General features: G+C 41.8%; 1 protein-coding gene across 4 annotated transcripts in view; it reads left to right on the plus strand.

The window, feature by feature from the left end:
• The window catches only part of rab28 (RAB28, member RAS oncogene family), a 195483-nt gene extending 181460 nt beyond the window's left edge, over positions 1 to 14023 (plus strand). For 2 of the 4 annotated variants that reach the window (XM_068037988.1, XM_068037999.1), the window contains one exon: positions 10445 to 14023. In XM_068037988.1, the coding sequence (XP_067894089.1) occupies positions 10445 to 10537 (93 nt within the window). In that variant the 3' untranslated portion in view covers positions 10538 to 14023. Of the gene's footprint in view, positions 1 to 2597; positions 2741 to 10444 lie in introns of all 4 variants that reach the window. The other 2 variants (XR_010975609.1, XM_068037993.1) reach the window with 2 other exon arrangements.
• The last annotated feature ends 7832 nt before the right edge of the window (positions 14024 to 21855 follow it).

Consider the following 21855-nt stretch of genomic DNA (forward strand, 5'->3'; position numbering starts at 1 on the left):
GGTTTGTATATTTTTGCATGTATTTATGTTTCTACATTTTTATTTCTGTACAACCTCAGCATAAATCAAATGTAAATGAAATGAGCACAAGTCTGTTGAAAATCAGGTAGTTTTATGTACCTACCCATTATTTTTTCATAGCCTGAAATAGCCTGATAAAAATGCTTGCAAATTTCAAAACTTTGGGCCGCATATTTTCTGACCTGACCCACGGGGACAACTCACATTCCCCTACACCCTAGCTCTGATGTAATGGATCAATTTCCCATCCGGAAGCAAGCCTGATTGATAGGCTGGGCCTCCGGTTTTACAGAGAACTGGTCACTGATAGCTGCATCAGAAGGTAAGCCCATGCTGGGGTGGGTAGGGGTCAACCGGTGGCGGAGCGTGGGGCTGCCGATCCAGAGGGGGAGGTCGGTGGCCTGAGAGGGCGGGCGGAAGGTCGGAGGCCTCGGGGTGTGGAATCAGGGCCTGGTGATGTTGTGGGGGTTGGGAATTGGGTCTGGTGATTTTGTGGGGGTGGGGGGTGCTGCTGGGGATCGGGGCCTGTTGGTGGTATGTGGTGGTCAGAGGCCTCATGGAGAAGGTCATTGGGAGCGGGGCCACAATTGTTCTTCAGGCAAGCACCTAGACCAAGGAGGTGGGTGTTAAGTACTTGCATCATCCCCACTAAACTACGGGGTTACCTGACGCTCAAGAAACCCGCCGACCCCAGCTAAATTTCAAAAGCAGAATGACAGTGAGGTGCATCGCCTTATTATCATATTTAAAGCCGAAGTGGGAGGTTTGGAGATAGTTTTGTGTCAGAAAACAGATTTCAGAGACTTTAGTTTAGAGATACAGCACTGAAACAGGCCCTTCGGCCCACCGAGTCTGTGCCGACCATCAACCACCCATTTATACTAATCCTACACTAATCCCATATTCCTACCACATCCCCACCTGTTCCTATATATTTCCCTACCACCTACCTATACTAGGGGCAATTTGTAATGGCCAATTAACCTATCAACCTGCAAGTCTTTGGCGTGTGGGAGGAAACCGGAGCACCTGGAGGAAACCCACGCAGACACAGGGAGAACTTGCAAACTCCGCACAGGCAGTACCCAGAATCGAACCCGGGTCCCTGGAGCTGTGAGGCTGCGGTGCTAACCACTGCGCCACTGTGCCGCCCCCTCTCCCCCACAGCACCCCCGACCCAAACGTGCTTTTTTTTAAAGTTTAAAATTCAACCCTTTGTTTCCATGGGCGGGTGAGAGGTTGGTTGGGTTTCTCCCCCTCGACACGGGAAGTTCAGTGGAGGTTCGGCATAAACCCCTTTCTCACATGTAAAGATAGTTTCCATAGTTACCGCAACCCAGCGAGAGAAGCTCTGAGGAAATTGACCCCCTTGATGTTTAACAGCAGTCTAATATTTTTCTTGTGTAATGCCTGTTTTTTTTAAAATGCCAAGATCTGTGGAATAGACTGTGCACTGTCAGTCCACAGTGAGCTTCTTATTGTGGCCTAGAAACAGCAATACTTGCAGGTGGAGTCTCAGCTCTGTGGGAACTGTCAGTTTATTTCAGCCATATCAAAGAAGTGATTATTTTTATTGGCTTTTTTGAAAGTCAAACATGACTTTGTACATTTGGCAGTTTGTCAAAATCTAATCAATCTAGGTGAGGATATTATAGCTTCACTGGTTGGACAGTTGAATTTGAGCAATGAAACACTCTTCATCCCTGTTTGTGCAGATTTAAAAAAAACATTTCTAATGTTACTATACTTATTGTCACATTGTGACTACTTCAATGTCGAATTTCCATGTCAATATCATTGCAATCACTGAATAAACAACTATTTTATGCCAGTGTTTCACCTTTGGTCTGTTTGATTACTTTTTAAAAGTGTTAAAACCTCAATGGAAAGTTTAAAGAAAATATAATTACTTCAAATAACCTGCATGGAAATATATCTCTCCTGTTCTCTTACATTTACAGGAAAAATTTGTAAATTAAACAGACTGTCTCAATGTACTATTTGTACTTTCATTCTGGAATTTATAAAAGTCACTAGTTTTCTGGTGCTTAAAATTGCTAACCCTCCCATATTGTCCTGGAGTTTCCCAAAGTGAAAAAATAATTTCCTGGGGACTGCTGCGAGGAACCCAGCAAAAAAAATCATAGGAAGGAGAGTCTGCATTTCAGCATTCACTGTATGTACTGCATGCATATGTAAATAAGGAATAAGAGCTGGAGTAGACCCTTTGAGCTTGCTTCACCATTCAGTAAGATGACAGCTGATCTCTTACCTCAACTCTACCTTCCCACACTATCCTGGTCTCTTTTAATTCCCTTAGTATCCAAACATCTATCAATCTCTGCCTTGAATATATTCAACGACTGAGCATCCAAAGTTGTCTGGGGTAGAGAATTCCAAAGATCCACAACTCTCCGAGTGAAGAAATTTCTCCTCATCTCAGTCCTTTATTCTGAGATGTGACCCCGAGTTCTAGACTCCGCAGCCAAGGGTAACATCCGCTCAGCATCTACCCTGTCCAGCCTCTTTAGTTTATATGTTTCAATGAGGTCACCTCTCATTTTTCTTAACTCTAGGGAATATAGGCCTAGTCTTCTCAATCTTTCCTCAAAGGACAATCTCCTCATCCCAGGAATCAGTCTAGTGAAACAAAAAGTGCTGAAAATACTCAGCAGGTCTGGCAGCATCTGTGGAGAGAGAAGCAAAGTTAACGTTTCAGGTCAGTGACCTTTCATCAGAACTGGCAAAGGTTAGAAAAGAATTAGGTTTTAAGCAAGTGAAGGGGAGGGGGTGGGGGAGAGAATAAAGGGGAAGGTGTTTGATAGGGCAGGAGACATAAAATAACAAAGCTGTCCTGGGACAAAGGCAAAGCGTGTGTTAATGCTTGCGGTGAAAGACAAAGCATTAGCCCAGAGAGACTGTTAATAGCTTTTATATCAGTCTAGTGAACCTTTGTTTCATTCCCTCCAAATTTTAGTATATCCTTTATTGGGTAAGAAGACCAAACCTGTACATGTGTCCTCCAAGTATGGTCTCACGAAGACCCTATACAATTGCAGTAAGACTTATTCATATATTCAAATCCCTTTGTAATAAAGGCTAACATACCATTTGCTTTCTTAATTGATTGCTGTGCCTGCATGTTAACTTTCTGCGATTCATGTACAAGGGCACCCAGATCCCCCTCAATACCAATATTTTCCACTTTCTCACCATTTAAAAAATATTCTGCTTTTCTATTTTTCCTTCCAATGACTTCACATTTCCTCACAGTATAATCCATCCACCATGTTCTTGCCCACTCACTCCTTCTTTGCATCCTCCTCAATTCTTACTTTCTCAACGAACTTTGTATCATCCACAAACTTGGATCCATTACACTCAGTCCCCTTATCTAACTCATTGTAAATATTGTAAATAGCTGAGCCCCCAAGCAGTAATGCTTGCTTTACATGTTACTTATAGCTACCAAACTGAAAATGGCCCATTTATTCCTACTCTCTCTGTTCTGTCTATTAACCTGTTCTCAATCCCCTGAGCCATAATTTTGAGTAACACCCTCTTGTGTGGCACCTTATCGAATGTTTTTTGAAAATCCAAAGACACTACATCCACTGGTTTCTCCCTTATCTACCCTGTTAATGACAAACGCAAAAAACAGGTTTGTCAAACACTATTTCCCTTTCATAAAACCGTGCTGACTTTGCATAATCCCATTATGATTCTGTAAGTTCTCTGTTACCACGACCCTAATAATAGATTCCAGCCCACATCTATGTATAGATGGACACACACTGCCATCCCTGCACAGTTTAACTAAAGCTTAAGAGTTGCAATTCCAATCTGAGCTCCAATTTTTTTGGTTGCTTTCTAGCGAATGTAACTTTTATTCAGTCTTGTGCATGAACGTGTTCTCTTGAAGGAGCCGTAAGTCTAGTGCTGATTTGAAATTTTATGTTGTGAAAGTGTTTAATATTAACTCCATGCCCCACTGCTCCATCGTTCAAGCACTCCTTTGGCTCAGAGCAGCAGTTGGAAATTTTTGCCTAAATTGTCACTTTCTTTTCACTCCACCCCAACCATGATCTGAGCAGAAGCAGTTGCTGGCACTAGGAGAGAGAATAAAAGTAATTTCAGCTCAAAGGATGCTCTCTGCCCTGGGCTATCGGATGGGGATGAATTTAACCTAACCCTCTTGTGGGAAAACAGATGGAATCAGATCAGTTACCTGCTTTACACCCTGCCTGAATATACTCTGTCATATTTTAAGAATGGGATAAAGGTGCAGTAGCAACAAGGTGCATGCAAGTGGGCTGCTGGAAGTTTTGGCGAGGGATGGCTGGCATCATGTTCTGGCCTGGAGGTGTGAACAGTTTAGGGACACAGCTTCACCAGAAGAGTTCACCCGGCTTGAACTGGAGCAGGACCAAGGTCGCTTAGCCCTGAAGCTATTGGGTCACCAAGCTATCCAAGCACATCACCAAAAACAAAGAAAATGTCAGAAAACATGAAAGCATCAAGGGATTTCTGGTAATGTATTGACTGTGACAGAAGTAGCACAAATAGTTAACACACAAAGTAATTAATTTAAAAAGAAATCCTGTCTTCGGACAGGTCTCTGATTAACAGGTGCTGCATAACTGATTTTTTTCAAAAAGAAAAACAAAACAGTACCTCAGGAATCCTGCCTGAAAATGACAGTGTAAAATTTCAAATAAGATAGCTATTTCGAAAGCAAAGTACTGCAGATGCTGGAAATCTGAAATGAAAATAAAAAATGCTGGTGTGATAACATTTGTGGAGAGAGAAACAGAGTTAATGGGTGGAATTGTTCGTACTTGGTCCCACTATCCTAGCAGGGACTATTTACAGGTCAGGAAACGGAGCGGTGAAGGAGTAGGCTTTGCCGAGGCTCTTTCATTGAGCTACAGCATGAACATCCCACCTCTGGGTTCCCCGCCAATCAGAGAGCGTGGGTGGGATAGCGTGTTCATTGTGTCAAAGAAAGGATTTCTAATTAAGGGGACCACAACATGGATTACAGTGACCAACCAGCACTTGGATTTTTCAAGCTGCAGCAACCACAGGAATGGAGAGGAGACATGGGAAGGCTGCTCCTCAGGTCTCACTCTGAAGGTCCTGCTGCAGGTTCTAAGGGGCTGCAGTGAAGTAAGCTTTCCCAAGGACTAGAGGAAGAGGCAAGTCTCCATACAAGCATAGAAACATAGAAAATAGGAGCAGGAGTAGGCCATTCAGCCCTTCGGGCCTGCTCCGCCATTCAAAAAAGATCATGGCTGATCGTCTAATTCAGTACCCTGTTCCCGCTTTCTCCCCATATCCCTTGATCCCTTTGGCATTAAGAAATATATCTATCTCCTTCTTGAATATATTTAATGATTGGCCTCCACTGCCTTCTGCAGTAGAGAATTCCACAGGTTCACCACCCTCTGAGTGAAGAAATTTCTCCTCATCTCGGTTCTAAATGGCATACCCCGTTTCTATGCGATCCCCTCTCATTCTTCTAAACTCTAGTGAATATAGGTGTAGTCGACCCAATCTCTCCTCATATATCAATCCTGCCATCCCAGGAATCAGCCTAGTAAATCTTCTTTGCACTCCCTCCATGGCAAGAACATCCTTCCTCAGGTTAGGAGACCACAACTGCACACAATACTCCAGATGTGGTCTCACCAAGGCTCTGTATAACTGCAGTAGGACTTCCTTGCTCCTGTACTCAAATCCTCTTGCAATGAAGGCCAACATACCATTCGCCTTCCTAACTGCTTGTTGCACCTGAATGCTTGCCTCCAACAACTGCTGCACAAGGGTACCGAGGTCTCATTGCACCTCCCGCTTTCCCAATCTATCACCATTCAGATAATAATCTGCCTTTCTGTTTTTACAACCAACGTGGATAACCTCACATTTATCCATGTAATACTGCATCTGCTATGCATTTGCCCACTCACCCAACTTGTCCAAATCACATTGGAGCCTCTTTGCATCCTCCTCACAGTTCACATTCCCCCCCGCCCCCCAGCTTTGTGTCATCTGCAAACTTGGAAATGTTACATTTAGTTCCCTCACCCACGTCATTAATATCTCTTCTCTTTGGCCTCCTTGTTTTGAGAGACAATGGGTAAGCGCCTGGAGGTCAGTGGTTTGTGAGGCAGCGCCTGGAGTGGCTATAAATGCCAATTCTAGAGTGACAGACTAGAATCCTCCTCACAGCTCACTTTGTGTCATCTGCAAACTTGGAAATGTTACATTTAGTTCCCTCACCCAAGTCATTAATATATATTGTGAATAGCTGGGGTCCAAGCACTGATCTCTGCAGTACCCCACTAGTCACTGCCTGCCACCCAGAAAAAGACCAGTTTATTCCTACTCTCTGTTTCCTGTCTGTCAACCAATTCTCAGTGCATGCCAGTATATTACCCTCAATCCCATGTGCTTTAATTTTGCACACTAACCTCTTATGTGGGACCTTATCAAAAGCCTTCTGAAAATCCAAATACACCACATCCACTGGTTCTCCCTTATCTATTCTACTAGATACATCCTCAAAAAACTCCAGTAGATTTATTAAGCATGTGTGAATAGAAGTGAATGAGGAACTCAGCAGCAGAGTGTGGTCCCTCCAACCTAGAGATAGGGCAGCGAGACCTCACACTCTGACTTTCCTAGCACTCTGCTGCACAGCACGCCTCAGGACAACACACCTTGCGGCTCCATTCATTCCTGTCAGTGGAGGCACCTCATATCCACATCTAAGCAGCCAACACTCTCACGCTGCCTCATCCTATTGTCTTCTCGCACCCATTCCTCATAGTCACCGTCCACAAATATGGTCCTTCCCTCCTCTGCACATGTCAATACGAGCACTCATGCCTGTCTGCTTTCTCCTTGCAAGAGAAGAGAGCACACAACTTGGTGAGAGACAGAGACCTGATGGGGGGTGGTGATGTCACCCACCAGAGAGTGGGCACCTTCTTGGATACTGGCAAAGCATGCCCACCTGCTCTACTGGGAAGGAGGTCTGGTTCTAGGAGGCTTCAGATGTCGGCAGCAACCTGCCGTGAGAGTCAGAGGCGCCTCACACACTGGTACTCAGACATGTCGAGACAGCTGATCTTCTGCCTGTAGACCCTGTGTTTGGGATCTCATCTTTTCAGCTTGATCTCATTGTCCATTCCCTCTGCCCTGAGGACGACATGCAGCTGAGGAGAAGACAGCTGGTGCTGCTTCTGCTGGTGCTGTTGGTAGTGTTGCTTCTCCTCTTGTCCCTCATCAGAGGTGCAAGGCGGAGCTGCATACGCTGCCAATAAGCCTTGGTGAAGGTTGGAAGCAGGCAAGTGCAGCTGAAGGTGAGTGAAGTGCTAGATAGGTGAAGCACTTTCCAAGAAGTTGCCAATCGCCTCCTGAGCAGTAAAAATATTCAGAAGAAGTTCTTTAACAGCAGCCTCTCAATGGCCATGACTGGAGCTCTTCAGTTATACTGATCAAAGCCTCCTCAGTCTGTCAGTTTCACTGAAGAAGCTCTGCCCGCTGTGCTTTCACCTCAGTGACCCTGGTGAGTTGCTGACAGGTCGGGAAACGGGTTCCCTGGCTGGGAGTTCCAGAATTGAGGGTTAAAACAATATTAGAACCATAGAAAAATTACAGTGCAGAAGGAGGCCATTCAGCCTATTGTGTTCGTGCCAGCCGAAAAAACTAGCCGCCCAATCTAATCCCACCTTCCAGCACCTGGTCCGTAGCTTGCAGGTTACAGCATTTCAGGTGCATGTCCAGGTACCTTTTAAAAGAATTGAGGGTTTCTGCCTCCACCACTGTTCCTGGCAGTAAATTCCAGACACCCACCACCCTCTGGGTGAAAAAGTTTTTCCTCATGTCCCCTCTAATCCTTCTACCAATCACCTTAAATACTTAATGAACTATTTGAATATTTTAATTATTTAACCGACAGCTGCACGGAGGTTCCCGCTCGCCTTCAATCCCACTTCGTTGACACCCAGAAGAGAGCATGATGATGTCGGGATCCCAACTCAATGTCACTGTTAGGAGATTTAACTCCCCACACGTACACAAACCTGCACACCACCCCCCTCCCTTGCCTTGGAAAATTCCTGTCAACATTTCAGAACTTTAACTGATGAAAGCTGTCTTGGTTAACGTTTCAGATCAATAACCTATTTCATTTTGTTCTTGACTATAGAACCTGAGGGCTCAAATTTACATTTTTTACATTTTCCTACTCTCTGCTCTTGAGGACACTGGGTATAGTTCTGCAGTACAAAGAAGTCAACTACAGAGGGCTCAGTTTTTATACGGAAAATGTAGAGTTGCTAACTGCAGACAAACATCATGCAATCAAACCTCCAGGACTATATTTAACCAGTGGTGATAATGCTACTAGTGCTAGATGTAGTGACTTCATTGTACCATCTTGGTTTTGCAGCACACTTTATGACACCGTTGTCCCTTTAAATGTTTCTATTCAAGCACAACAGCAGCAATCAGGATAGCGGGTACAGGAGTATAAAAGAGACTTGTATTATGTTCATAACACAGCAATTTGATGTGTGTTGCAAGCCGAAGTCCATGTAGAAAAACAGCAGCTTTTACATATTTCATTTTGTACTTAATTTTCTGAATGTGAAAAAGATAACTTAGCAACAAATGAAGTGTGGATACTGTAGGATTAAGTTTAAGGTATGTCACCATGTTTATTGTAAAACAAATCTCATTCTCATTTTTGAGGACAGATCTCCCTCAATACTTCACCCTGTTTTACAACACTATTTTGGGTAAAGTATTTTACGCGGTTCCCGTATTTACAGAGTATTTTCCAATGTTTAATTGCCATAAAATATGCCAAAATGACAGTATGTCGCAATATATTTTTAACCGTTTTTCATTTTAAAAATGGCCACAAAGCTTTTTAAGCAGTTAAAGGAATTAAGCAGAACATTTTCCACTTTATTTAAACCTAGATTTGGTGGAGAATTTCCTATTGATCAGTTGATTGAATTAATAACTGCTACCAATGACTAGGATTTAGTTTCATGCAATTAAGCATTTTACATCTCGTTCAGTCTGCTATTTTGTGGAGTATCTGACTAATTTCCAATAACACATCTGATTGTAGAGTTTTTTTTAAACAAGGGCTTTATATACAATACTTTTTCAATATGTTGTTTTGTCTTGGCCAAATCGAATACAGCTATATTAAAGAATTGCATTTACTAATCATGCTTTCACTGTTCAAACATTTTACATACATAATTAATACTTCCTTTAACATTTTACATCCAGATATCACAGCTGTATTTAAAGCATTCTTTAAATTTTTAAACAGGTACTTAACTATGTGCTTTATTAATACTTTGTATAGCAAGTATTTCAATTCAACTTTATTTTTGAAGGTCACAAGTTAAATTGGTTCTATATTCTACTAGAGAAAGCTGTGCTCTCTGGGTTAATTCATCAGTCCTGTCCTGTACATTTCCTTCATTATAGCCATGAAGTTCAGCCTGAATTTACTGATTGACATTGCTTCAACATTGGTGGTAATCCATTTAAAGGAAATGAGTTACTGTTGGTGTTAAAATAAAGTCAAATGAGAAAGCTGTGCTTTGGTGTTTTATTGCTATATTTGAAGTTCCGTTTAGTTGTTGCTCATATCAAAATGTGAAACATTTCAATCCTGTCTTCATTCTTTCCTTTCATTGTTTTTCTCTATTCCCTCACTCTTTCGCTTTCCTGGCATCTTTTTGTTGGCAGCATATTGTCAGGGCCGAGTTGGTAAATTACCCACATGATGCGAATCTATCACAGGGCTCTGCACAATGCCGGAGTAAAGTGTGTGCCATACAATAATTCAGGTACTGCAGCAAAAACTAGAAATCCTCTTTTTTTTTGGAAAAAAGTTAGATAAAATGAAGGACGAAAATGTTGCACGCTCTACCAATAGATATCAGATTTTTCATTTATAGAGTTATTTTAAATATTAAATACATTTAAAGTAATGTTGATTTTATTTGCATATATAACTGCAATTCTGTATAGCAACTCTTGCATTGATATGGTACCTTTAAAGAAATTTAAAAAAACTAACATGTGGTTGCCATATTACAGTAGATTCCCTCCAGTCCTCTGTTTATTGAAACTTAACTCATGCATTGGATGAGAGAGTTTATTAAGGCTTTTATATCTATTTTTATGAAGTATTAAGGTAATTCTACTTTTTTGCTTCAGTGTGTTCAGCAATACAATGATACATTATCTAATTTATTTGTAATTGAAAGTTTTACTGCTCTTGCATAGCATACTTATCCCCTCTCTAATAAACCTATTTTGACTTGTATTTCGTGCTAAATTTGCTCAACGATCCATAACATCTCTACTTTTTCTTTTATGACAGCGTGTAGTGAAGGCAGATATTGTGAATTACAGCCAGGAGCCTGTGGTGAGAACTGTGAACCCTCCTAGAAGTTCAATGTGTGCAGTTCAGTGATCCCGTCACATCCCCATATTAGTACATTTGGCAGTCCTGGTTCATTCACACAGGCCCATTCTTTCTCAGGAACTTCGTTTTGACAGCAACCATCTCTGCAACACAGTAAAAGACTTCACGGACTGACTGCATTCCCGTATGCTGAGAAACACAAGGCAGCCACTGTCGACTGCAGAGATCCAAGAAGTTGGACAACACATTTGAGTATGATTTTCAGAATTGAGTTATGAAAGGATATTCACCATTTTGTTTAAAATGATGGTGTAACTTCATCGGATGTGTACTTCAAACCCATCAAATCTAATTTATATAGAAGTACAGTAAATGTATTTCAGCATTTACAGAAATATATATTAACTGAAAATTCACATAAAATAACAAAAGGTAAAGTTTTGTAGATTTGGAAAAACAAGCAAATTTTTATTGTAACTTTCTTTTGCAAGAAATATGGGCTGTTTAGCTGAAGCTGTGAAGATTTGAATCCCACTAAAAAGTACTTAGGAAAATAGAGTCAAGCAAGTGAAAATTAATTTGGCCCATTGAAGCACAGCCCTCTTATACCTTTACTCTCCTACAGCATCCAATTGCCTGTCGAATGCCCTGAATGTTTTTGTCTCGCTGGTTATTCCATACATTTATCACTCTTTGGGTAAGATTTATCTGATTAAATTTACTCTGTAACAATTTAAATTTAATGTCCTTGTAGCCTGATCTGTATTTTAATATTTTATATACCTTGGTGAGGTTCCCCTTTAACTACATTGTTTCCAGAGTTTTGGCTTATTAAGTTTTCCTTTCTAGAATAAGTCATGTTGTTGATCTTTGCATCCTGTTCTGTGTGTATGTCTGTGTATATTATTTACATATTTTATATGTACACATATTATGGCATCATGAACATTGTAAGTGTGATCTGAAACTATGCATTACAGAGCCCTAGGATAATTCCTTTCGACCCATACTCTCCTGTTCTGTCAATATGTCCTAGCATTATAATTTTTTTTTAATTGCATGTTATCTAATCTTTAAAAGTGTTGAGTGCACTATCATTGCATTTATATGGCAGCTTTTGCCTAGCTATAATGCTAAAGTTTCACTATAAATATGGCATCTGGGTCGAAAGTAACAACAGAGAGAAACAGTGCAAGAGCCCCAGAGGAAACAGTCTCGCCTGCTTGGATTTGAAATCACATGGGCTACAATTTCGATCTCCAGGGCATTTCTAAATTTTCTTCATTTTAAATGTTTACAGTGTGTGTGAAAGTTGCCACCTGCATGTTCTAAACATTTAAATTTCAACGGTTGAGAGAGAGGAAACCCATGCATATGTTACATTTATAAACTTACCGGCCACCTTTACTTGGCCAATGTTTGCCAGTATTAAATTTTATTTCTTCTTTCTTTGGCCTGTTGCATACTGATCTAAATCCCTCTGCAAATCTTCATCTGCAACCTTTCTATTAAGTTAATATTATCATCAAACTTGACCAGTTTTTTTTGTTTAGAGTTCAGGTCATTAATGTATATTAGAAATAACATCTAAGTACAGACCCCTGTAAACTCCATCCAACATTCCTTTCCTCCCCAACTTGAAATTATGGCCTTGAAATTCCTGTGGAAAATGTGGCAGATCAAAGCTTCCACCTGCTCTACCTGATCTCCAGGCTGGCGATCCTATGCTAAGTCCCAGGAATGGGCCATTTGCTTTCCTGGGGTAGGCAGCAGCACCTGCACCAGCCGTACCCTATCTACCTTGCCCTTGTAAGACGGAGCAGTCCACAGCCATTTACCCTAGGGCCCAACAGGACAGAGAAAAGATATTTTCAGTCTTCGGTATTAGGTTTGTAGTCTTCAGAAGGCCAGCTCTTTGTTGACTTTGAGTTCTGCTGAGAGAACTTCAAGGACCATTAAGAATGGAATTTCCCAGGGAAGTCCGACCCTATTTCCATGCACCCCCCCCTCCCCCACCCCAACCACTTTGAAAAAGAAATGGCAGCTTGGTATAGGAGAGCAGTTGGTGGAAAATCCGACCATGCCCCCCTGCTACCCCACACTGGAATTTTAAAAGGTTCGGGCAAACGGTGCAATCTTGGTGTAACCAGGTTCTGTCCCCATTTCCAGCACCCCTGGATAGCCATTTCCAACCCCAGGAGTTTCAGGGCCTTGGTCTCTGAGAGCAATTTTTCTTTACCAGCTTCTTTTCCTCATTTTACCCTAGATTTGTGTGGTTTTTAGTCTAATACTTTTTTAATGGTAACATCAAATTTTCTGCAAGCCCAAATTAGCAAGCAATCTCATAGGAAGCTCCACTATCTACTTTATGTGTAGCATTCACAAATAAAGCAAGGTTTTTCAGGTGGAATTTTCCTCTTCTAACTATATGTTGGCTATTTCTTCAGTTATTGCTGCTCAGGTACCCGTCCAGCAAACCTCTTAGAATAATTTCTGTTATTTTACTTCATTATTGATATTAGAGCAGAGATCTGCAGTTTCCTAAATCAGTACTGCCTATATTTTTGTTTCCTTTCCAACTTCCCCTTTTTACTTTTATTGATAACCTTTGCAGTTATGACTCCTTATAGACATCTCTGTACTTAAGTTATCAACTTGAGTGCGTTGCAGTAAAAAAAAACTAAATACACTTAACAAGGCCTTTGTTTTACATGCTTTCAAACATAAATATATATTTGGACACTAAATATTTTGACCCTTGTTGGGTACACACAGCCATCTTTGATTTCATGTATATTTTAACTGCTTACATTTCAACACAAACTTGAGTGCATTCCATTTGATGTCTGACTTGGCACAGCAAAGAAAGACTCTTGACATTCACATTCTTAACAAATTTATATCCCTACATTCTGTGAGAACAGTCAAATATATGTGCATTGTTGGTAGCAGTTTGCACCATGTCCAATTGTGGTTCAGCAAAGCACCAGCACCATACACAGATGGAAGCCTTGCAATGTCAACTTCATGTTTTATAAATGCAGTGTATATTTTATGGTTTCATAACAGCAATGAGAAATGCACATGGCATTTCCAACAACTTGTAATATAATCTTCCTCACTACTATTCCAACCAGGGTACAAGATATGCTCAGCTCACTAAGGTACATTAAATTATAAAATAAATTGTCTACAATCTTCAAACTTCACAATTCCTATTATAAATGATTCATTGTACCAATGGTAGTTAACTGGATGCACAACGTTTGCAAAATGAATGAAGGCTCAACTGTTTAAAAACACAATGTTTTAAATGATTTTTGTCATGTGTTGCATTAAGATAGTTATGTTGTAATTTTATTACAAGCTTTTCATGCAGATCTCTTTGCTTAATGCACTATGTAAAGTATGTAGAATATGAGCTGCTTAAAGTATTGCTGGGCTGAATGTTGTAACTGGGATATAATTGTTATCGAACGTTGTAAATTTTATTTGAGTTTTATTTGTATATGAATAAATTGGAAGAAAAATGTTTTACTGCTCTTAGATTGTATATCTGCTTATAAAAATGGAATCAATGAGATTTGCAAAAATTGATCTTGTTTGATTCATTGAACACATGAACACATTATGGTAAATAGTTTGATGTTTACTGAAGATACTGCAATTTCACAATTTTTTTTCATATTTCATTGGTACTTTCAAATATTCACATACAAGTAATGTATATTTTAAGAATTGTATTTTAATTAAAATTGGTCAATTTAGCAATTTAATGAGCAGTTCCTTAAATGTGCAAAGGAAAATTATACTTTTATACTAAAATCTGTTTTTGGCACTGGGTTTGTCAAAGTCTGTACGGATTCTAATTTTTGATCTACAGGGTAGTGATAGGTAATGCAGCTTAATGTGACCCATCAAATGGCCATGTTTCATGCATGAAGCTGGGCACTGAGTGTTCACAGGCTGATTGACCATGGTGGACATCACAGCTGAGCGCCATTTGGGGGGGGTGCGAATTTCTACCAAGGAGGGTTTTCCACCCTAACTTCAGAAAAGCCTAAGAAAAAAGGCGTAGAATGTTTACACTGTTATTCCTGGATTTCTGTGACACTTCCAGCGAAGTTACAATGGACGAAGAAGAGAACCCATGCAGAAATTCGTCCCATTGGTGTCTATACAGATGCACATTCTCAATCAAGGTTACTGGATAGCAATTAGGAGCAATATATCTTGCAGTTCTTTTTTTTAAACGTGTGGTCACATTTTAAACAGAGACCCCTGCAACATGTTAGTGAATATGGAATCAGATTTATGGAAGAGATAGAAAAGTAGACTTTAGTGTAGAATTTCCAGTCTGTTTGTTTGATTAATGGATATAGAGATTATTGATCAAAGAAATAAGGCAGAGAGAGATTCATGGACAGTTTCTGTCCATTCAGCATATCCAGTTTTCAGGTCAAGGTTCCAGAAGTGTCTGCCAGTTATTGTGTCTGTCACTATTTCCTATGCAGTTAATCATATTAACATCAGACCCCAATTCACCCAGGCAATTCCTAAGCTGTTTACCAATATACACCTCATTAACCTACCCATCCATATAAAATGGACTTCTAGGGTTGCTATGATATGCTGGTCCAGACGTGGAAGTAAGAAGCCTTTTGTTAAAATTTGTGGTAACTAGTTATGGCTAATTTTGAACCTTTTACCTTATATTTTTTCTTAATTTGTTTTTTTTTCCAGTTTCCATTTAGCTGGCCAGAAGACTTTTTTTTTTGGTATGTTCATGATACTGGAACAATGAATTTCCCAGTGGAAATCTTCAACTTTTCTTTAGAAAAAGGGATCGAGGGATGTGAGCAAGAGTCACATAGGCCACACTTCATAGGGGTGGTAGATTTCCTTCCCTGAAGAATATTAGCAAACCAGTTGGGTTTTTGCAGGAAGGCAGAAGCTTTCATTGTCACTTTTTTTTTCCTGATGCTGATCTGTAATTTAACCTAATATATTGAATTTGATTTTGCTACTTGCCAGGACAGAATTTGAACTTTCAACCCCTGGCTTGCAAGTCCAGTAATATAAACTCAACCTATGTGCATTATGCTATGAGAGAGGTGCATCATGCCCAGAGCTTGGAATGCTGGGGAATTGTAGGTTTAGGCAGGATCTGTTTCAGGTAGTTCAGGTTAAGGGCATCAAAACATGCAAATAGATAGGTTGTGGTGGGGTCAGATGGAACTACGGGCTACTTATTTAAACTGTGAAAGCAGGGAGTGAGATTAGGTGCTTAAAATTACTTCTCTCAGAGATTAATTGACCTGTGGAACTAGATTCTGCAGATAGCAGTGAGGACTGGCTCTGCATTCCTTCACGAAGGCATGGGACATGTTTTTAAAAAACAATATGATCACGGCAGAAGGAAGGTTAAGATGGATTATTGCGTCAGGTTTGGAGCCTCTTGGGGCTTGTCCAATTGTCTTTGAGGGGTTGGAGAGTATCTTTTGACAGAGGTTTCCTAAATTGGCTACAGGTCTCTGTTTCTGCCTCACCCAGATGTGGGTGTGGGAGAGGAAAGGTAGGCACATAGGGATGAGTCCAGAAAAGGGACAAGCACATTTGGGCCGAATGACTTTTTCTTACTCTAGCTGAATAACATAAGTGCTATATTATTGTACCATTACATTACTGTACCATCATCCTTCCCTACATGCAGCTCATTGAGGAGGGTACACAGGAATGGCAAACAGTCACCTTCCTCAGTCTACACCAACTCTTTTGCTAGCTGGTAAACTGAAGATTGGAATGTTCTTCTGTTTACAGATTTGACTTCCTGCTTCGCTAACTCTTCTAGCTCTTTGCTTTAGTCAGTCATTTTTATTACCCAACAGCCTTTGCAAAGACTGAAATATACATGAAAAATATTATTGGCCTTTGTAAAGGCTACGAATACATTTAGCTCAAAATCTGACGATTTATCTTTAAGTGACCTTAGCTATTTAAATTTACTGATCATCCCTTAAAGAGAAAATAACACAATTTTGGCCCTCTATCCCCTGCCCCAACATGCTCTCATTGCCAGGCCGAATTTGGGCTGGGAATTCACTTACATTATGCAAATGAAGTTGATCTGGTAGATCAGACGGTCAGCAAACCAACAGTTGAACCAATCAGAAAATCTACCCTTTTTATCCAAACTAGAATTTAAAAACATTAAAGCTTGCAATTTTAGTTTGAGCTGTCCTTCACAGCCCCTCCACTTCTCATTAATCTAGCCAGCAGTATTTGCGAGCAAAGTTTCTACCACATTGGTTGTTCCAGCTTACAATGATGTTGTGAATATGTATTAATGAAAAAGAAATAGAAAAGTACAAATATAATGAAAAGCTGATGGAAAATGCTGTGAAAAGTATTCCAACAATTGCTTTTATTTTCAAAGGACTTGATTTCAATTTGTAGATTATAGTACCATGATTAATGTCACTGAAAACTGATTTGATGTCCAGATTACCTTCAACAACCTGCCAAAAGTATTGCTTGAACAATATTACTGACCTGATCTTACTTTGACATTGCTAGGTACATTGTAGTTTAGATTCCCATGAATCTTTGTTATAACAGTAAGTTGTATCATTTATGTTTTTAAAAGTGAGAACTGATAAATCAAATACAGGGTTCAAAAAGGTGCTTGCATAATTACTTTAAGAAGAAAAGTATAAAAGTTTATGGGGAGAGATCAAGAAAATAGGATTATTTTGTAGAACAATGCTATTGTGCAAGAAAAACCTCTGCGGCGGACTGAAATTCAATGTAAACATAGAAAATAGGAGCAGGAGTAGGCCATTTGGCCCTTCGAGCCTACTCCACCATTCATTATAATCATGGCTGATCATCCAACTCAGTAACCTGTTCCTGCTTTCGCCCCATACCCTTTGATCCCTTTAGACCCAAGAGCTATATCTAACTCCTTCTTGAAAACATGCAACATTTTGGCCTCAATTGCTATCTGTAGTAGCGAATTCCACAGGCTCACCACTCTCTGGGTGAAGAAATTTCTCCTCATCTCCGTCCTGAAAGGTTTACCCCATATCCTCAGACAATGACCCCTGGTTCTGGACTCCCCCCACCATCGGGACCATCCTTCCTGCATCGATCCAGTCAAGTTAATACCCTGTTAGAATTTTATAGGTTTCTATAAGATCCCCCCTCACTCTTCTGAACTCCAGCGAATATAATCCTAACCGACTCAATCTCTCCTCATACGTCAGTCCCACCATCCCAGGAATCAGTCTGGTAAACCTTCGCTGCGCTCCCTCCATAGCAAGAGCATCCTTCCTCAGATAAGGAGACCAAAACTGCACACAATATTCCAGGTGTTGCCTCACCAAGGCCCTGTATAATTGCAGTAAGACCTCCCTGCTCCTGTACTCTCATCCTCTCGCTAGGAAGGCCAACATACCATTTGCCTTTTTTACTACCTGTTGCACCTGCATGCTTACCTTCAGCAACTGGTGTACGAGAACACCCAGGTCTCGCTGCATATTCCCCTCTCTCAGTTTATAGCCGTTGAGATAGTAATCTGCCTTCCTGTTTTTGCTACCAAAGTGGATAACCTCACATTTGTCCACATTATACAGCATCTGCCATGTATTAGCCACTCACTCAACTTGTCGAAATCATCCTGAAAGCCTTTCTGCATCCACCTCACAACTCAACCTCACACCCAGTTTTGTGTCATCTGCAAATTTGGAGATATTACATTTAGTTCCCTCATCTAAATCATTAATGTATATTATGAATTGCTGGGGTCCTAGCACCGATCCCTGCGGTACCCCACTAGTCACTGCCTGCCATTCGGAAAAAGACCCATTTATCCCTACTCTTTGTTTCCTGTCCGGCAACCAATTTTCTATCCATCATAATACACGACCCCCAATCCCATACGCTTTAATTTTACATGCTAATCTTTTACGTGGGACTTTGTCGAAAACTTTCTGAAAGTCCAAATAAACCACATCCACTGGCTCCCCCTCATCAACTCTACTAGTTACATCCTCGAAGAATTCTAGTAGATTTGTCAAGCATGATTTCCCTTTTGTAAATCCATGCTGACTCTGCCCGATTCTACCACTGTTCTCTAAGTGCTCCGTTATAAAATCTTTGATAATGGAGTCTAGAATTTTCTCCACTACTGGCATCAGGCTGACTGGTCTATAATTCCCTGCTTTCTCTCTACCTCCTTTTTTAAGTGTAGCCAAATATCATCCTCCTGTACTAAGAATTCCACTTTCTAAGTGACTGAATAGCTGTAAACACAGTGAGAAAGGAGTCCATTCATTTGATGTTTATTTGCTTGCATTGCCTTGACAAATAGTAATAGGTTGATAATCGTAATAATATTGGTGATCATTTGGACCCATTATGTAATCAGGAAATCTATAGCTATTATGCGATTGGAATCTAACTCGTATAGATTTGGATTTTTTTTCCAGGATCAGCTTGGACTTGTTAATTTTACTCATAAACCATATTAGCATGAATATAAAGATTTCATTGACATTTCACTTGTGACCAAAATAGTGATTAGAAAGACTGAACACTTCAGAATAATTTGGCTCCTAGGCTCGAATTATTTCTCTCTCATTTTTATTTTCAATTAGTTAGATTGTGTAAACACTTTGTTAGCTAAGTTTTTGCAGAGTTTATTTTTAAAAAACACCTCCAGGGCTGAATTTAGTGAACCCGCCGCCGGTCCTGGGCGAAGTTCCCGTTTGTCGCGTGGGTGGCTGCCCCACCGCGATCCTGCAATGGGTGGCCATTTTGCATAATGGAGGCACGGAACCCCCCAACACAATAACGCGGCAGGGGTGAGAGGTAAGATGCCGATTACGGCGTCAGATAACTCCAGAGCAGCTGCTGGCACCATATTTAAAGCTGCTAGCTGCTCAAAACTGTGACCTGTTCTGCATTGACCCTGGACCCCCCCCCTACACCCTGCCAACCCTCCAAGGCAGACCCCACAGGGTGGCCCCATGGTTTAGTGATGTCTCCCTCCAGGCTGCAGGGGAAAGACGGGAGTGGTCCTCACAGGCCAAGGGGCCGCCTGACAAAGCAAGCCTAGATGGAGATCGCCAAGGAGGTCAGTAGCCGTGGGGTCACCCCCCGGAACTGGGTACAGTGCTGCAAGAGAGTCAACGGCCTTCTGTGTTCTGCCAAGATGAGTCCTCCGCATCTCTTTTTAGTAATTGCAAGTGACTACGCGGGAGGAAGCTAGGCATGGGGATGGTGGCATTACAATGGTGATGGCAGAGGGGATTAGGCATCACCTCATCCTGACAGATGCATGGCTGCATCTCGGCCACAGGCCAGCTGCTTTCACAGATCACCCCCCCCCCCCCCCTTAACTCCCCAAGAGCGGGCAGTAGTATGAGCTATGTGAAAGCCCAGTAGGGGACAAGGGGCTGACACTAGCAGAACTGTCATGTTGATCTCTCTCTGAAGCATGACTAGCTCCATCTTTCCTTTTGCAGGACATGAGGGCCCACTACAGGACAGAGACAGGCTGAACTGGCAGAGGCATAGTGGATCTTTGACCTCACACCAAAGCCGAGGAAGAGGTGATAGAATTTGCAGGAGCACAGGGCAGCTGCACCATATGGATATGGGGCAGCACAGTGGTGCAGTGGTTAGCACCACAGCTCCAGCGACCCGGGTTCAATTCTGGGTACTGCCTGTGTGGCGTTTGCAAGTTCTCCCTGTGACTGCGTGGGTTTTCGCCAGGTGCTTCGGTTTCCTCCCACAGCCAAAGACTTGCAGGTTGCTAAGTAAAATGGCCATTATAAATTGCCCCTAGTATAGGTAGGGGAATTGAGGGAAGGTGGGGATGTGGTAGGAATATGGGATTAATGTAGGATTAGTATAAATGGGTGGTTGATGGTTGGCACAGACTCAGTGGGCCGAAGGGCCTGTTTCAGTGCTGTATCTCTAAATAAATAAATAATCGATGGAGAGACTGGAGTCTCCGCGCAAGAGAGTGAGGATTGGCTTCCATCACATATGGATAGCATGCTCAGATCTGCACAGCCTAACCAACAGATATTTTTGTTCTCTAGTGCAGGTCGGCAATCGCAGAAGACTCAACCAGAAGGGAGACAACCGTCCACCTCTGAGTAGGAGGACCACTCAGAGGATGCACCATCACGTGACTCTTCTGCACCTTCCATTGGCGCACATACTTTCACCTTGGTGGGTTTCCACTCAGCTTTAGAATCAGGATCATAAGTTGGTGAGAGCACCACACACACTGCTGAGCAGCTGATTGAGACAGCCAAGGCATTTGACAGTCGGAGGACTATGGGCGGCCAGGCCCATGCTGAGCCCCAGGCTGATGATGAGCCTCTGGTATCGACAGCACTGGGTATGCTGGAGTTGCAGAGAGAGGTAAAACAGCATTTGGCAGAGATACCAGAGGCCATGCACAACCATGAGTGGATGATGGACGATGCCATGACTGCTGCCATGCCTGAGGCATTTGAGTGCATAGCTTCCTCCATTGAGAGGTTGGTGACACTCACAGAGAGCTGGGTCCCATAGATGCGCACAGACCTGCACACCATCATCTTGGCCATGAGCAGTGACAAGGCGAGGGAAGGACCAGGAGCCTGGAGTCTTCTCCAGCTCTTCATCCTTCTCTGTTCAGCAGGGAGGTTCAAATAAGCCTTGAAAAGGAGGAGGAGAAGCTGGCCTCCACGGCTGGGGACTCCCCTCAGGACGCTCCGAGTGTGAACAGCGGCTCCTCATCTCCTCTGCCTGTGAGCACAGCTCCAGTAGCTGTGATGCCTGAGGAGAGTCCTGCACGAGTGCAGGAAACCCTCAGGCAGCTGGGGCCTTCCAGGCTTCAGGTAGCCAGAGGACGCCTGCTGAAGTCATCACAGGCCAAGGGACAGCCTGATCAGCTGCCTTCGTCCAACACAGCTGTTAGCGTTGGGGTCACACTTCGTAGAAACACTCACAAATATATAAAGGAAAGCACCTGGACACACTTGGGGGTTTTCAGGTCTTTGATATCTGACATGATGATTTTGTTCAAGCCATTATTGTATAAAAGTGATTATTCTGTCATGCCTTAATTATGAGATGCTGACTTCACCCTTCCACCTTAGTGGAATGCCAGTGTAAGCACAGCCCTCATTTAAATATGATCTCCTAGGGGCAATAGCACATGGTTCAGTTGGGCACTAAGCATGGAACACAAATGAAAAGGAGGTGACAGACTACATACATTGAGGTCAGTCTTTATTGGTTCCTCTGTGAGTGGACATCAGGGTGGCTGGAAGCAGGTAATTATAAGATTGTCTCTTGCCTCCTTG

The sequence above is a fragment of the Heterodontus francisci genome, chromosome 1 (assembly GCF_036365525.1).
Source record: "Heterodontus francisci isolate sHetFra1 chromosome 1, sHetFra1.hap1, whole genome shotgun sequence".
NCBI lineage: Eukaryota > Metazoa > Chordata > Chondrichthyes > Heterodontiformes > Heterodontidae > Heterodontus > Heterodontus francisci.